The sequence below is a fragment of the Astatotilapia calliptera genome, chromosome 3 (genome assembly GCF_900246225.1).
Source record: "Astatotilapia calliptera chromosome 3, fAstCal1.2, whole genome shotgun sequence".
Taxonomy (NCBI): domain Eukaryota; kingdom Metazoa; phylum Chordata; class Actinopteri; order Cichliformes; family Cichlidae; genus Astatotilapia; species Astatotilapia calliptera.
The window spans coordinates 18,290,101-18,308,211 of NC_039304.1; the positions used below are offsets into that span (position 1 = coordinate 18,290,101).

Consider the following 18,111-nt stretch of genomic DNA (forward strand, 5'->3'; position numbering starts at 1 on the left):
GACAGAAGCAACATGGCAGGATCACACAGCTATTTTTCATTCACACTCCTCTGCATTCGCACATGATTTCAAAAGGTACCCAAGCCCCAAGGAAGCCTTCCAGCAAACACTGTTTGCCAATTTTTCAAACCTGTCACTCCCTTTCGGTGTATCAGCTCGTGCTGTACAAAAGGGGCCTCCTCCTAGTGCTGTCGCAACTGTTGTTGTCATTGTGCCTGTGCACGGCAAACACGTGAGGCAGCGGCGGCGGCGTCCATTTCCTCCCACAATGCATCACTCTCGGATCAAACCTTATTGTGGGAGGGACACAGGGTGCTTGTGTTTTTTTTCAGGGGGGGTGCGGTGGGTTTTTCGCCGCCATTCCATTTGCGTTTTGACAGCACACAATATCCGTGCGGCGTATTTGAGTCAGAGCTGAAAAATCACACAAACGCCTGAAAGTATGAGCGGTATAAATAAGCCACGATGGCTGAGGCAATATATAAGAAACTGTACACATTGCCTAGTCAGTTCCATCAGCTGCAGTTTATGAAGTGGAGCTTGTTTCTTTTTTTTTTACCTGGTTGTCTTCCTCGTCAACCTTTTTATACCTCCTGGATGTTAATAAAAACAGCTGAGCCTCTCACGCAGCCTTGCCTGGAGTGAGATACATGCTAAGCAGGCAAAGCAGATCAGGCCGCTGCTGCAGGTGGAACAGGTAAAATGCAGCTTGTGTTAGCATTGCTCACGTCTGACAAACATGCACAGACACCTTCTTTGCCCCACGTTTTATCACGCACTGAGGAACCCGGCGCTCACTGCCCACAGCGCTCATTATGAGCTTTGACACCAAGTCTGCAGAGGCGCAGAGGCCAGTAATCATACAGGAGCCAATGTGTGTTCCTAAAGGCAGCTATAGCTTTTCTAGAACGAGGAGGAGGGATATTATTATTGTAAGAGAATTCTTCAAGTTGCCTCTGCACACTAGCAATGTCTTATGGAGACTGAAATACAGCACCTCCTTACAGGATTAGATGCGTAAGATGAAATGGTAGTGGAACTGCAAGATTTGACAAAACAAAGGTGAGTGTTTATCATCACCAAGCGTAAAACATGGAGCGAACGTGTTCAAACACTGCAGGTAGTCTTTGGGAGCAATTTCGCAGCAACTTCCCAATCAGGCGCATTCATGTCGTCACACAGGCAAAGTCCCACTTCATTAGGCTGCATGCTTGCCGAGAGTCATTACGGTGAAGAGATACTCTCCAGCTAGATTCACACACACTCACACACAAATACAGACATGCACGCACAGTTGCACAAACACACAACTTCTGGAGTTCACTCCTGTTATTCTTGCTTCTGGTTTTAAGCTGTGGGCTGATGAGCTTCCTGTGTACCTCTTGTTATGATAGGGTGATTTACTGCCTTTCACTCTACGTACACAAACACAACCACATGGACACACACACACGCACACTTAGTCATTCGCTCTAGTCCTTAGGCATTCACTGTATGCATTCACCATTCCTTCTTTTTGATCCTTAACACCAGTTCCTTTAATCTCCCTGAATGAATTCATTGCTATTCAGCCATCATTCACTGGATTAATTGCTATTCCGTCGTCATTCTCCTCAGATATGGAATAAAATACAGACAACTTGTTTCATCTCTTGATTCATGACGAGATTGCGTGGAATGTTTAAAAAGCACAAGATTTCAATACGTCCCATCAATAATAGGCTCGACCTTGCGAAGCATTTCTTGTCTCAAAAGGGCTGGAACTGCTGTTGTTTAGCCACATCAAGCATATTTTTTCTCTCTTCTTGTAACTTGTAACAGTGCTTATAACTGAGCCACAAAATTAAGCTCAGGCAATCCCAGTAGGTCAGCTGATCCCAGGGCCAGTCCATATTGGCTGGTGCCTCAGCTATTACCCTTTTAAACATAAAATTATCCAGTCTCACATAAGGCAAACTATTTAAGTTGTTTAAACTTCCCCACAATTGCTGCACAACTGCAAGCTGCCTTGTAACCCTCCTACAAGACCCGAATAAACTCTGGAGACTGTTATTCCTGTTATACGTCTTCAAAGTCCACTTGAGGTCTTCGCCTGAGGTGCATGTGCAGTCGGTTCAGTGTAATGTAAAGCAACCGTGGACGACTAAGATAGGTATAGCGATGTGTGCACAGACCCTGATGAAATTTACATCAATCGGACCAAAGCGTACCCTGGCGGATAAGTGTAATCTAGGCTTAATGCTGCGTCTGAATGAATCAATGGCACATCTGTTGTCACTGATACCTGCTCTGTTTTTACCGCTGCTCTACCTGGTTCTGTCTTTCCATGTACGCTCATGGAAATGTGAGATGGGTCTTTCCAAGTATGCAAGTTTGCATGTGCAGAGTTCATGAACAGAGCCATACCACCCAGTATAATTTACTGCAGATGGAATTCACGATCATCTTTTGGCTATAGTGGTCCCTCCTAGTATTTCAAATCTCTCTGTAGCAGTTTCATATTATGATTCACACATTTCGAGCAGAAATAGATGTAGGAAATGGTTAACCAGCAAGTAGAGCGCATTTGAGGCTTTGCCAAAATACTGGCCTTGAGTTAAAGAGCAAAGCATTGTGCAACCACTGATGTTCTCTCACTGTCTAATTTGATCTCATGAATCAAGAACTCAAAGTGGGAAGGGCAGTAAATCCCAAAGGTTCCCTAAGGAGATGTGACACAGAGAAGAGATGAGCCCACTGTAGTAAAGCAAACTGCTGCCAATTTAGTGTTCAGGGACCTTCATCTTTGAAATGCTCCCCGCTTGCCCAGATGGCTTTATCAAAACAGTTTAGCGGAACATGACGTTCCCACGCCTCATCCAACTTCGGGCCAAAGCTGTTAAAATACCGTGACTTTTTTTTAAGCAGGACGTTGCCCCTGAGCTCAGCTTTTGGCACTGATGGGTCTGAATTACCGGGTACAAGCGAGATGAGAGAGCAGTGAAAACCTTTTAAAAAACTCCAGGCATATGGCCACGGGAGAAGTTGCAGTGGGTGGGGGAAGAGTGCGGCGGAGGTATATTGCCATAGTAACAATGGATAGCCCACCAAGGATTCCTGCGCAAACACAGGCATAAGGTTTTAAACAGCGACTGAGGACCCTAGCCAGTGTGCCTTCGTGTTCAAGCAAAATCACGCTGGCACGGATAATGCTGGCATTTTTAAACATAAATTACAAGGTCTCCAATTGTCATGTCATGTCCCCAATTCACAGAGAAGAAGAGGCTGCTTCTGCAAAGAAAAGCTTATTCAAAGAGACTTTAAAGTGTAGGCACACACACATGCTCACACCCCGACGTAAATCTTTCAAATGTGCAGAGGAAGGGAAGGGAGGCAGGAACGGTTATGCATGTTAAGCACATTTGCGTAGACATCAAACGATTGCCCGCAATTGGCTTCACGGGGGAGAGTAATCTGCGCTACTCAAACATTTGATGCAGCACCCGCAGAATTCTGATGGTGATTAAACAGAAAGTAACAATCTTCCCTCTAAGTCCAGCTGGGGATCTCCGCGACGCACTTGTAAATGTCACCCGTGTAGGCACTTTGCCGCTTGTCGATGTCACTTTGAGCTCCCCTCACGTCACCAGTTCATAAGAGCCCTTCACTGTGTGATAGGCTTCCTTTATACACTTACGCACACAGCAGTTTGCCTCCTTCCACTGAAGACTGTTATTAATATATCATTACATGCAGATTAAAAGTGATGAATCTGACGTAAAGTGAAGCTTAATAAGCAAATGCTGGGTGAGGAATAAAGTTGAGGCACAAAAAAAACAAAAAACAGGAAAAACCCAGTCATGTTTAAGCTGCTTTGTTTACCATTATTCTAATAATCTCGCTGCCCCGGACATGTCAGTTTGATTGATTTCCTCGCCTTTCTCCCCAATCCCAGACCTCATCAACCTCGACCCGAATGGCAACAAATGTAACAACATTCCCTTATTTCCCCCCACCCTGACTCTGTGGACCGGCTCCCCCTCAAGGCACTTCTCACCACTGAATCCACTCTGTAAATTAAAATTACCGGTAGCTTTTGTGTCCCAAGTGTTGCACTGGAACAACTCAAAGAGTAAATGAACCTTGTCAAAGGCCAGTCTTTCAGTCTTGATTACAACCCCCCGTTTGTCTCTCCTCCATAATCGAAGAAAACTGAGCAAAAGCCACAGCTCAGAACACGTTCTTATTATTCAAGCACCTGGGGTCGCCCACTCATCGGCGAACCTAAACAGCAGGCCAGTTGTTTGCCCAGTGCAAAGTTTGAGAGAGAGACTAATGTGTAGTCGCTATCAAGAACTTTGTTGCCGGTAAGAGCGGAGGAGAAATAACTGGGAGGACTCAATCTCCTGAGATTCTGTCAGAAAAATAGTAAAAGGTGAAACCAAAGCAAGATAATAAACAGGCTATAGGGCAAGGTGCCGCAAATCAATACATGAAACCATATTAAATGTCTGGAGCTCCTCAATCCACAGTAGAATTTGTCTGACTAAAGCCAGTCGTCTTTGCTTTATATTGCAGTTTCCAACAGCGCCGGTCGAGGAAGTATATACACACAACGCACAAGGGCTGGTGTCAGACTATATACAGTGCCGTTTATTCTTGAAGGATGATACAGAGCTGTGCAAAAACTTTAACTGCTTTTTAGTCAAGACATCTTTTTCTTTTCTTTTCTTTTTAATCAGCAAAATCTACCACAGAAGCGCTGTATCATCACGAAAGTTATGAACACATATTTGAATCGCAGACCCATTACTCCAATGGTAACTAAGGCGCAACAGATTGTATTTTGATTATTATTGATCTAGTGAAGCCTAGTCATTTCCCAAAAGCCCAAATTAACTTCTTCAGACTGATTTTTCTCATTTTTCTCAAACAAAGTTCTAAAACTAAAAGATATTATTAGAAAAATGCTTTTAGTTCATCTTTTTTTACATGCGCCAAATCACAAAAGTCGGTATGTGAGGTGCTTTATATTGTAAGGTAAAGACGCTACAATAATACAGAGAAAACCCCAACAGATGACCCCTATGAGCAAGCACTTGGCAACAGTGGGAAGGAAAAACTCAGTTTTAACAGGAACATGCAAGATTCTATTCAATACAGTTTCATTTATATAGCGTCAAATCACCACAGTCCCCTCAAAGTGCTTTATAATGTAAGTTAGAGACCCTACGCTGCCACGAGACTGAAACTGTGGTTGTCTGTTATGCTTGATTTTCTGTCCATAACAACTGAATAATTGCTTCAATTCTAAAAAAATAAATAAATAAATACTGATTATGAAATCATACACTACTGATGCCACAGAACAAAAACTGGATTGGTCTCAAATTGCTGTCAATGCTTCTACTTCATGATAACACGAGTACAAAGACGAGATTTTTTTTAAATGCACGTAGGAAGCACTTATTCACATAGCTCTATGCAGCACAGAGAAAGAAGCTATCAGAGGGAACTGTACACCAAGAAAGAGGCAAATTGAAAAATTTGCTTTTTCAAAAAAAAAAAAAAGAAGACTAGCTGTACTTCATATTTCAGCTGATTTGGTAGCAGCTACCTCGCGAGGCCGGTCGTAACTCCAGCTGCCCCGTGACCTTCATTCTTCAGCAGGCAGGCAGATTCTTCCAGCCTCTGACAAGATTTATCGGGCCTGGCTAATAGCCTGCTCTCTGCCAGGTAAGGTCCCATCGATACAGGGGCTTCTGCTGCCCCTGCCAGTACTTTGCTAATGAATATTTCAGCTTTTTTTTTTTCTTTCCTCCAAGCATATCTGCAGGACTTAATATACGTGGAACTGCGAACGTTTAAGCTGAAAAGGGTAAATATATACGCGCTGGCGTTGCAATAATTAGCTCAGCCGGGGCGAAGAAGTTCCAAGTCCTTTGCACTTGTGATTGCTGAGAGCCACGAAAAAAGGCGCGCTATCAACACCCGGACTGCTGGAGCTTGTTGTGGATTTTTAAAAGGTGTAGATAAAGTATTGCCCCCGCCTTCATTCTCCATCTGCTTCTTTACGCATGTGTGTAGAGAGTATATGTAATAACCAGACACACATACAAATATAATGAACTGCATTCCTTGGGTAAACACAGCTTCGCAGGCACACAAACACACATACACAGGATATTGAAACCCTCTCAGGCATGTCGCTACGCGTGTGCCTGGCGTGCAGGATGATGGAGAGGCTGAACTGCGGAGGCCCCCGTTTGCTCTCTTCTCCAGTCCTCGCAGGATGCATAAACACACACACACACACACACACGTGCATACTGTACACCCACACACTTTATCACACCCTAACAAATGCACACATGCATCAACACAGTGAGAGAACCCACTGAGTACACATGCACAAACTTTCACACAGGTCCCCCCAGGCTTTGATGGATGGTCGGTGAGTGCTCTGCCTCCTGTTTCATACACATATAATCTCATTTGGGGGCCACATGGTGGGAGCCGCACCAAAACAGGGCTAATAGAAGCAGTCAAGCTGTCCTATTCCTCCCCTACCCAAGTCAAGTCATATCCATTATAGTCTGCTGCTTAGTAAATATGCATGACTGCAGCCTGTTAATAAAAAGGCAAATCCTTTGGAAAGAAAAGAAAAGGAAAAAAAAAAAACAACAAAGCCTTTGGATGCATTATTTATCGCGGACAATTCTTACTTTGTCTTATGCAGTCAGGAGGTCTCTGTCCATCTTAATATTTCAACAGATTTTCAACACGAAAAAAGGACTTTTAAAAATGTGGGAAGAAAGACAGAACAGGTGCAAAAACCAAAAAAACAACAAAAAACTGAATCCAGAATGAACGCTCTACTTATTAAATACGGTCCAATTACATCTTTGAACTTGTCAACTTTCCCCCTGTCGACACCATGAGATACATACACACGCACACACACACAGACACGCACACACATTGTCTTACTAAGTCCAGCATCCTTCCTCTGCCCAGCTGGGAGACCGCATGCCAGTTAAAGCCTCTTTTTCTCCACCTGTCAGCTTAATAAACAAGTTCACTTTTGCCCTGAGGAGCTTTACAGTTGCCTGCCGGTGGCAAAGGGTGGCACTTAGGGGTAAATTATGGATGGGCGTGTCTGGCTTTCACGGCTCTTATTCTCATTTTCATGAAGGCCACATGTGACAACATGGCTGATGCTGGATGGGGTTTTAAATCACCACCCCTCCCCGACAGGTGGTTGTGGGAGCAAAGGGAAGCGCCTGTTCATACACTAAAATGAACTGAATCAACACCAAGAGACCAAATGACCTGTGACCTTTCCCCCCCCACATTATTATGTACCTGCCAGACGCTGTTGCAATTTTGATGAGGTGCAATGTCACAGTAAGCTATTGTTCTGCCTATTAGTCTCACAAACAGCCCCTCTTACTTTTTGATCTGTGTTGTGAGCCAACCTGTCAACAGGGAACTTACTGGGGGGGTGTAGCAGCACAGCAGTAGAGCTAAGTGCTGTTCTCATTTAGCTGAGCTCCGGCCTGTGGAGTCGATACGAGGGGACAGTAACGGGGAAAGCAACGAGGCTAGCATAGCATATCATAAACCTTGGGAGCCTTGTAAAAGTCAATTTACTGTACAAACTCCTCAGAACAATTGCCGTGAAAAACAAGTGTGCAATATGGCGAGCGCGCGGTGATTGATAGTGCCACAGGAAAAGCAAATCTGCAAATATGAATCGGCTTTATCCTGGTAAGCCCTATCTAATGTGATCGCTGCCGAGTATGAAATGAAATTCCATTTTCGATGACATCAAATTGAAAGAAGCGGCGAGGAGAAGGTGGCATCCTCGACACTGCCACTTACAATCAGCAGCGTGGAGAGCAATCAAGGTGGCACGCGGCTTAAATTTCTCGTCTTTTTGTTTTTTTCTCGCCTCCCTCACTTCACTCCCCCCATGTTATCGTGACAAACGTTGCAGGTGAGTCGAAGCTTTTTTGCCCTCCGTGATGGCAAGCGCTGCGATTTTTTATGTGCTCGCTGCCATATGCAAAGAAAAGAGGGAGGTGAAGAAGAAGGGGGAAAGAAATGAAGAAATGCTTTCGTGCTATAAGTAAAGGAGGTGCGGGGAGGAAAAAAAACACACTCAGTATTAAAATATTACGCAGAGTAATATAGCAGGCACTGTAGCAACCAGCCGTTGCAATCTCTCCCTGCCTTTTTCTCTCAGTCGCCACCATTTTCTGCCCATATATCAGGTAAGTCTAATCCTTAGATTAGTAATTGCCTTAGAGCGAGTGCATTCAAATCACCAAACCACATTATACCAGAAAATGCTGCCCGCTGCAGTTTCATGAGTATTACTGAGCTCTCTTACTCCCTCCATTTTCCTTTAGGAACATAAACAACAAAAGCCCGAGCAGCCGTAGATTGAATTAAGCCGTAATAGATCCAAAACAATTTTGATCAAATTAGACACAGTCAGCAGTAGAAAGGACGAGCACTAATAATAATAATGAGGCATTAAACAAACCAGCTCATTGCACATTATCTTATTTCTTACTAAAGACAAGATTTCAAGATTATTCATTTTTCCCACCATTTTTGGCATTCTGTTGGAAATTTCTGTGAAGCTGAAATGTTTTCATTACCAGTTTTGCTAATTTGATAATGGTGCCAGTTGGCCAGAAATGTTTAATCTGGGTCCTAATGATGTGCGTTTGGAAATCCCGTGTCTGGGATCAGAAAATCCAACTTAGTTTTGTGCCAGTTTTTCAAAGCAGCATTAGACCGAAGTGCACGGACGCAAGATTACCAAATCTCGAATAGCAGCACTCTAAAGGCAATTACATATCACAGTGTGGGATGCTAGCTGAGCAAAGAACAGCAGGTAGAACAGCCAGCAGTGAGGGTCGACTCTAAGTGGTTTTAAATGAAAGGACGTAGAGCTGTGCAATAAAGCAATGTATTTAATGCTTCAGTTTCCTTTTTTTTCTTTTTTATTAAGCAGAACAGTCATCTGACAGAACCAAAAATACACAATCCCCAAATGCATTATGGGTTGTTTTCATAATGTATGTCAAATTCTAAAATAATAATATCCCGCGGTTAAATCTGAACAATCAATTTTCATGATCTGGCTCAGTCGAAATCTGATCTGATTATATCAACCAGCCACATGCCCAGCTATCTGCTTACCTGATTTTGCAACTGTCTGGCTCACATTATAACAAAGCAAAATAAGTGACCTGAATCAACAATTAGATGGAGACTGGGGCATGACTAAACCTGTTAAAGTTCTGACAGACTCAGCAGAACCTTTTAGCAAGTAATTGTCTTACTGAGCTGAATGAGTCACTAGCTCCCACTTATGAGAGTTTGATGCCTGTATATGTGTATTTAGAATACAAAAAACACACGCAGTGGGCTGAAATCAGAGACATGATTACATGATCCTAAATGCAAGCATTAATATAGAGGCTAACTGATCCTTTGTCAGTTTAAATTGGTGCACTTGTGGGTTTTTACAGGTGTTTAGGCAGCTACATTTCCTAAGTTAAAACAAATGATGCCGTAGGCAAAAAGCTACATTTCCATATTGGTTTCCTGAACGTCTTAGAGTCTGAAGGGCAATCGCATCCTATGTTTTGGCTACAACCACCACCCAAGTGACCTCCATTTGCATGGCGATATTGTTTGTCTTATATAAGTGCAGAGGGGCGAGGGTTTGCCCTATGCAAATCAGATGCTTCGCGGCCATATTCAGCTCGTGCAGGAGAGGTGCAGGAGGAACAGCTGGCCGGAGTGCACGAGACGAGCACCGGGGAAGCCGGGTTAAGGGCAGCGTCCAGTTATGCTTGCCGCATCAGCCCCGAGGCAAGATAACCTGGTGTAAGTGGTTGGACGGCGGCTTTGACTGCCCTGAGGGGCTACGCTGCAAGAGCAGAGAATACAAGCTGCTGTGGCTCACTACTGATTAAAAGTGATCCACCTGGGCACGAGCGCCGCTTTGAAGTGTAATGATAAAACAAAAGCTGATGGCTTGTGCTAATTCAGTGACTAAGTGATTTCATTCCTCACAAGGTTGGATGGTATTATTTTTTTGCCGCTGCGCAGAACAGAAGCTACTGCCAAAAGTAATAAAGTTAAGTGTTCTGTTAAGTGAATGCACTTCTCATCAGCCTTTGGATGGAATGGCTTGGCCGTGCGTATATAAGGAGCAGTTAGACCACGCATAATGTTGTGCGCATATAGCAACAAAAAAAAAAGAAGAAGAAGAAAATAAAGACAATTACAAATGACATAAGCTGCAATCAATGGAGTGACAGGAAGAGATGAAATGTCAGGTCTGCTGCTGCTCCTGTTCAAACTCAGCAGCAGCTGGGTGACACGCTGGCTTCTCCCTCACAGTTAGCTCAACTTAATGACTCTTTAAATGTCTGTCGGGCTAAAAAGAAAGGTTCGCCTCACTGATAAACTTCCTCAGTTGCCTGGTTACCTGCCCGAGCAGGTTGCCTGTGCGGTTACTGTAAGATTAGGAGAGCGAGAAGGGAGAAAGATGGAACCCGATACCTCCGACATTACAGTCAGTGGTCAGCACTTTTCTCCCTCTCTCGCTGTCCTTCTCTCTGTCTTTCCACCCAACCCCAAGTCCCTTGTGAAACAGTGGGGGCCATTCTCTATACCGCTAACAGGGCCGTCATTCTTGCGCCCGTCTCTATTTCTTCCCACAGATGGATAAAAAAAGCCAGAAAGAAAGGTTTTGTGTGTATGTGTGTGCGTAACAAAACACGTGCACGGTGACAAATGTTCCGAAAGAGAGTTACAAGAAACTAATTGTGGCCAAATGTGAAAAAAGGGTCAATCTGACATTTAAATTAGCTCAGGAACATGAGTTTAGGTCTAAAAATGTATGAAACGTGATAAAAAAAAAGCAGCATTCTTTGATCTTATCATTTTCTAACACTTTTTTTGTGCACAACTTGTTCCCATAAGCGAGGCGCACGAGTTTCCTAGAGTGTTTCATTATGTCCTTAGCCTCAGAAGCACTCGCCAGACAACAGAATATTTTTAGATGCAGTGATCTTAAAATCAAGAGCGTGACCGCTTCACTACTTAATCTTATACAGAGGTGGCTGTTTAATGCCATAATTGGAGCACATGAGCACACACCTTCTCTTCAGTTAGCTCTCTTGTGTAGCCATTTAATTATGTCCTTATGACCCAAACTGAATGCATCAACAGTAAGTATTCACTGAGCCCAGAGGGCATAAATGGAAATTTGAACACATGCTATAAGTTGTATATTCAATGATAAACCAGCTATATGACACAGTGATCTTAGATGTTATTGACCAGTAGAGCACTAAGCACATTTTGTACCATTTTAATGCCATTTGGGTTCCAAAATTAAGCACCTGTGAATCAAAACATAAAGAAATACATTTTAAAAATGCGCTGCAGATTGTTGTTGTTTTTCCTCCTCCAAGATGCTGGATGGTAAGAAATGCACAGTCCATAAAAGTTAGCGGTGCATTAATGTAGAGAGTAAATAAATAATTATATAAGTGGAGCATAGTGACACACAATACATGCCGCTGCCGCAGCAGCAAATAGAGTGCCCTTTTAATTATGCAGGAGACATCCGAAAACAACAGCACTCCTCACACTCTGGGAAGCAGCTCAGTGAATGCACTATATTAGAGGCTGTTAGAGACAGAGCAGGGAAAGAGAAGGAAGAGAAGTTAAAAGAGGGCTGAAATGATTTGAAGGGGAGAAATACAGAGGGGAAGGAGAGAAGGGCATAGAGAGATGACAGTAAAGATTAAAAAAGAAAGCTCTGTAGGGGAAAAAAGGAGTTGGGCTGTGCGGGCTAAGATGTGGATGAGGCTGGAATAAATAGAGGGAGAGGAAGAGCTACGGGGGGGGGAGGCGGCACAGGTGGATGCAAGACATGCAAGGGAGTTCTACAAAGGTCCAAGGAAGAGTTAGAGGGGAAGGGGAAGAATATAAGCAAGAACAAAGATATCTAAAGGAGAAGGGGGAAACCAGGAAATAAAAAAGTGCAAGCAAGCGAGCAACACTACCGATTTCAAAAGGAGTAGTGCTGACACAAAGTAAAAGAAAGATCAATAATTCATTAGACTTCCATAGGAAAAAAAAAGGAAAAATACAATGGTGTTCTTTTTCACGAAAACGCAAATAAGCTGGCTTCATTAAGTATTATCTTTGATTCCTCGCTGTTGCTTCACCTAACAGTGCAAAAGCAGCCAGAGAAATATAATGACCGAGTCCATAAAAGCGCACACTTCCTCAACTTTAAAAATCTAATAGCGTCACCTACAAGTTCTGTCTGTGCTGTGAAAGAAAGAAGAGAATTAAAGGTGGGGGGAGAGGGGGGGGGGGGAGCAAGGCAAAAGAAAAAGGAAACATGAAAGGGGAAAGACGAGTGGAGGGCGGATACGTGTGGAAGAGAAAGAGCAGCAGGTACAAGACGGCATACATTTATAAACATGGATGAAAAGAAAAGACGGAGGATGTGAAGCTGAAGCACAACATGGGAGTTGATATAAAAGTGTCAGTTTTCACTGCGAGGTCAATGAATTGATGCAGACCTTGAAGCACACCGTGATGTTAATGTGACTCGGGGCCAGATGTTCTTAGTCAAGTAGATTCTCTCAAAGTGACTCAGAGCCCTAACAAAGCCACATTTGTGTTGCATCTACCTTTTCCCTTTTTCTTTTGCCTTTATTCATTTTTTTTCCTCCCTTGCATGAGAAGAAAAGGTAGCCTTGTCTCAGACAGAGGGCAGGGCAGAGGGGAGTGCAGCCAGCCCCTGCCATGCATGCGCCCCTCTGGGATAAAATAACTGCAAACCAAATCCTTATGTGAGCTGTCTACAGTTTTCTAACACATATTGCCAAGGTTAAGAGTTGTGACACCCATGACGGAAAAGGCAGCTTAACACGCTGAGATAAAAGTCCAAAATAGTCGGACATTTGGTTAAGTTGTAACAGTATCCTTTCCTGAGCTAATCTAAACCCTTTCTCTTTCCTTTCAATATTACATGTGAATGGCACTCCAAACCAAAACAGATCAATACCGCTAACTTGACACACATTAGCACCATAAAGGCAACAAGACTACTGAGACTAGCCCTGTCAGAAAGCATTATGGGAGAGAGAACACTAAGAGGAAAAAGCAGAAGACATTTAAGAGTAGTGGAGGGAGACAAAAGAACACTGAAATGTGTCTTCTTACCTGTTTGTTGTACTTGTTGATAGTTTGACTGCTGTATTCAGAGCAGTGGTCAGATCCAAGGGAAATGTTATCTCCGGTGCCAACAAAGGTATTGGCAGGGGGCAGGTCCTGAACTGCCTGGTGCTTTTTTCCAGCTGTCGGCGACTGCGGGTGAAGCTGCACTGTGGGCAGTGGCGAGCTGGACTTGTAGTGCCGGGCCAGATCTGGGCTTCCCGGCCCTCCGTTGACTGAACGGTAGCGGCCCATGCCAGGGCTGTCGGACAGCTTCTCGTTGACGCCGTCATAGCGCTGCCCGTTGGGTTTCGAGGCCTCTACAGTGACAATGCTGCTGTAGAGCGGCTGTTTGGACTTTTGTTTCTTCTTATCTTTCTTGGGTTTCTTAGATTTGTCATGCTGCTGTGGTGTAAAGAAGTCTTCATGGTCTTTTTTGCCAGCTTCATAACCGTTCTTGTTCTTTGGGCGGCAATAACGGGCCATGACAACAACAAGAATGATGAGGATGACTGTCATGATGCCTGAAACTATTCCAATTACAATACTTAACCGCTGTTTGCTTAGGTCATAGTTGGGGTCGCCGGCGATGTTGGTGTTCAGAGATGTGCTCAGGCTCTTAGCCACCTGGGCCTCCACAGCTGAGGAGTTGGAAAGTGTCTCGTTAACATACACATGAACTAGTGTGGTGGTGCTCTGCGAAGGCTGCCCCTTGTCATTCACCTGAACCACCAGTCTGTGGAGGCCATGATGCTTCTGCTCCAGCTTTGCCATTAGCGAAATCACCCCTCTCTCTGCATCAATCTCAAAAAGTCTGAAGGGGTTACCCCCAATGATGCTGAAGTTCAGGACCGCATTGATGCCAGTATCTGCATCACTAGCTGTGACGGTTCTGACCACAGTTCTGATGTTAGTGGAGGGAGGAAGAAGGGTGTAGGAGCTGTTTATTGGGAAAGTGACAGATGGAGCATTGTCATTTTCATCCATGACAAAGAGTGAAACTGTGGCGGTGGCAGATTTGGGAGGCTCACCTCCATCCACAGCCTTGACGCGGAATGTGTAGGTACCTTTCTGTTCTCGGTCAAAGGACAAGGTGGAAAAAATAGTCCCGGTTTCATTCTCGATAGAGAAAATGTCCTCCTCTTCCTCAATAAAGAGGCCCATTTCTGCATTTTGGTCTTTATCTGCATCGATTACTGTAACCATGCCAACTGGGCTGTTAGGATCAAGGTTCTCTTTGACATAAAAGGTGAAAACATCCTGCATGAACTTTGGCTCATTGTCATTCTTGTCGGCCACAAGGACGACCACTGTTGCAGAACCCTGAAGGGTGTTTATGCCCTTATCTTTGGCTATCACTTTGAATTCGTAGCGCTCTGTTAGCTCTCTATCCAGAATGGTGTTTACTCGGATGTCTCCACTGTCTGCATCAATAGAGAAAATCCCATTTACTGATGAGTCTAGGGAATAGGCTATTTCAGCATTCCTCCCACTATCTGCATCTATGGCTTTCACTGTTGTCACCCTCTCACCTGGTGCATTGTTTTCCGGAAACGAAACCTCTACTACATTCTGGCTGAAGATAGGAGGGTTGTCATTAGTGTCGCCCACTTTGACGAGAAGAGAGTTATTACTCGCCAGACTGGGGCTCCCAGAGTCCACGGCCACTATGACCACATTGTATTCCTGTGTTGCCTCAAAGTCCAGTTGTGCAGACGTGTGGAGAAAATATTTCTTTTTATTCTGCTCGCCCTCCATCTCACTGGCCGGTTTGAGCTGAAAGGGCACATCTCCTACCACTGTGCAAGTCACTATGCCATTTTCCCCCTGGTCACGATCTGACACCTGAACTAAAGCAATGGGTGTGTCCACCACCACATCCTCAGCCACATTGGCTATCCCGTCTTTTAAGAAAATGCGTCCAATTTTCCGAATTTCTATAGCAGGCACGTTGTCGTTCTCATCCTTGATGTTCAGCACCACTGTGGCCTTGTCCATCTTGGGTGGCTGGCCTCGGTCACGGGCCATTACTGTAAACCTCAGTTGGCTCACTTCTTCACGGTCAATGCGGTGCAACACACTCAGCCACCCCGTGCTCTCATCCAACCTCAGCAGTCTCCTTACTGACTCTGTGGCTGCCCCAAACACATATTCTATTTGACCATTAACCCCCACATCTGCGTCAGCCGCTTTGAGCTGGAGTATGGGGGCGCCAGGGGAGCTGTTTTCAGGCAGGTCAGCCTCATACACACTTTTCTCAAACCGAGGGCTGTTGTCATTCACATCAGTTATCATTACTCTAAGAATGGCCTGAGAGGAGCGAGGGGGATCTCCTCCATCCCTAACACGCAGTGTAAGCTCATAGGAGTCTCTCTGTTCCCTATCAAGGGCCCCCTTAATGATGAGTTGAGGCTGCTTCTCTCCATCAGTAGTGTCAGCAACTTGCAGTTCAAAGACACTGCTCCTGCTCGCTCCCTCCTCAAATCTCCTCTTTCCTGAAAACGAATCCCCAGAAGACCCCAATCGCCTTGAATTCTCCCCATTGTCCTGAATGAGCTCATATCTCTCTATTCCATTTCTGCCAAAATCTCTGTCTGTGGCTGTGGGCAGCAGATAAAGGGTTCCAATTGGTCTGTTTTCCTCCACAGAAAGTGTCAGGACAGGGGAAGGGAAAGACGGGGTGTTATCGTTTATATCTAATATGATGACTTTTCCCTCAAAGAGGTCGACCCAGCTCTGCGCTGGTCCTATCACCGACACTTCAAAATCAATAAAACATTCGTTTTCATCAAATATCATTTGGCACTGCTGCAGTTTTTCACGGTCTATCCGCCTCTCGTTGGTGGAGAGCTCACCTGTAATGTTGTCTATCTTGAAAAAATCGGACCCGGATTCGAGGGTGAACGTCACCTCACCGGACCCGGCGACAATGCCCAGGTCGGTGGCTACGTTCCCTACTCTGACATCTGCTGGTCCCTCCTCAGCTAAACGGTACCGGAGCACTTGCTTGGCAGCGGGCTGATGCACAAGCTGCAAGATGAGCATGCAATAGTACAAATAGTCCACTGCACCAGTAGTCCTCATTGTTCAGCCCAGAGAAGGAAGGGGGAATGGAGAGGAAAAAAATGTCCACTTTAATAATAAGTGAAAAAAAATCACTAATAGAAAGTCCGAATATGGGAAGGAAATATCGCTTTCATTCAGAGCGAAGCCTTCTGGTCTGGGATGCGTGAGACTTCATCCTCCCGGACTTTTCTCCTGCTGCAGTGAAAAAAAATCGGCAAACGCACGGGCTTACCCAGCTCTCCTCTGCTTTCCCTCCTTCGAATGTCTCTCCTTCCTTTCTTTTAGTATTTTCTGTTTGTTTGTTTTAAAGTGATGTAGAGAACAAGCCGGATTCTCCGTGCGCCCCGGACAGTGGCCCCCTCCTCCCAAAATATCTGAATGTCATGCGCGTAAAAAAAAAAAAAAAAAAAAAAAAGCCGAAACGTTATAGTCCGAGCATCAAATAACCAGAAAGTAGATTCAGTCCAAGCCGCTCCGTTTTACTCACAGTTTGTAGACGCTCCTCTCTCTCGCTCCCGCTCTTTTAATTTTTGGGTGAGGCTCCAGTATTCCTCTGTATTCCTCTGTCCGGTGATATGTCCATATATGTCAGAAGATCATTTAAATGCCCGCTCAGTTCAGACAAGTCATCACCCGGCCGACTGTGTTAACAGCTCGTTAACTGTCTTGAGCTCGGCGATACGAACGTAAGGCAGAAATTACCTGTCCGGCTGTCTTCCTCCAAGTCACTTGCAACTAGCAGAATAGTACTCTCGCTCTATCTCTTTCGCTTCTTTTTTACCAGCTTGCTGCACGAATGTGTAACCTACTGGAAAAAAATCAGGGTAATATTAAAAATAGAAAAAATACATATACAAAATAAAACAAAACAAAGATGGAATGTACATCCGAAGCAGTTATTGGGAAGCGGTTGGTTTAATTTCTCACTTTGTCCAACATATCCCTCCTGTTCCCACACCTGCAGACGCGCCGCGTGTGTTGGCAGCCCCTATCTGCAGCACTGTGAGAGGGATTCACAAATGATATTGCAGTCTCTCTCTTTCCCCCCTCTCTCTCTCCTTCTCTCCACCCCCTCCTCCGTTCGCTTCTCCCCCCCTACTCCAGCAGCGCACGTAAACAGGGTCGGACTTAAAGTCTCGATCGCCAGGTCTAGAGGCCAGCAGGCAATATTAGGAAAAACAATAATAATAATAAAGGGGGAGACATATGAGGAACATGCACTCAGACGTTCGTTTTCATCGGTGTTTTCTCGAGACGTGGCTCGGCACTTTGCGAGGATCTCTCGGATGCTTCGTATTAATCCATTAACATCCTATGTTGTGGCTATGGCGAGAGATCAGATTCAAAACAAAACTGTGATTTGAAAATCTTGAACGTACCGCTCTTATACTATTTTCCACCCTGTGCTGCATGAGATTACCCGGAACGCAAATCCAGAGTGCAACTTTTACGCACTGCCAGACCGACACAAGTGATCGGTTTCAATGTTACCTACACATGTTACAACTTGCGTGGTAAAACAAAAAAATCAGACAGTGTAAGTTCTCGGGTTTTAACACGACAGCAGCAGCAGGACAGGAGAGACGGGACAGGGCTTCCTGTGTGCGCAGAGCTGTGGTTTCCCTGTGGTTACTTATACGAATGCGTGTGGTCTCCAGTGGCTGTGCTCTCCGACGCGGCAAGCTCCGTGTCTTTCGGCTGCGTGTTGCTCAGTCCGCTCAGCGTCCAGGAATGTGAGAGACCGTGTCTATGAATTCATTTCCACAAAGAGGGAATAAGACCCCCCCCAAAAAAGGA

General features: G+C 44.7%; 1 protein-coding gene across 1 annotated transcript in view; it reads right to left on the minus strand.

The window, feature by feature from the left end:
• The window catches only part of pcdh7b (protocadherin 7b), a 114,504-nt gene extending 97,808 nt beyond the window's left edge, over positions 1-16,696 (minus strand). The window contains 1 exon segment of the mRNA XM_026162155.1: positions 13,258-16,696. Within this exon segment, the coding sequence (XP_026017940.1) occupies positions 13,258-16,332 (3,075 nt within the window). The 5' untranslated portion in view covers positions 16,333-16,696.
• Positions 16,697-18,111: the final 1,415 nt, after the last annotated feature.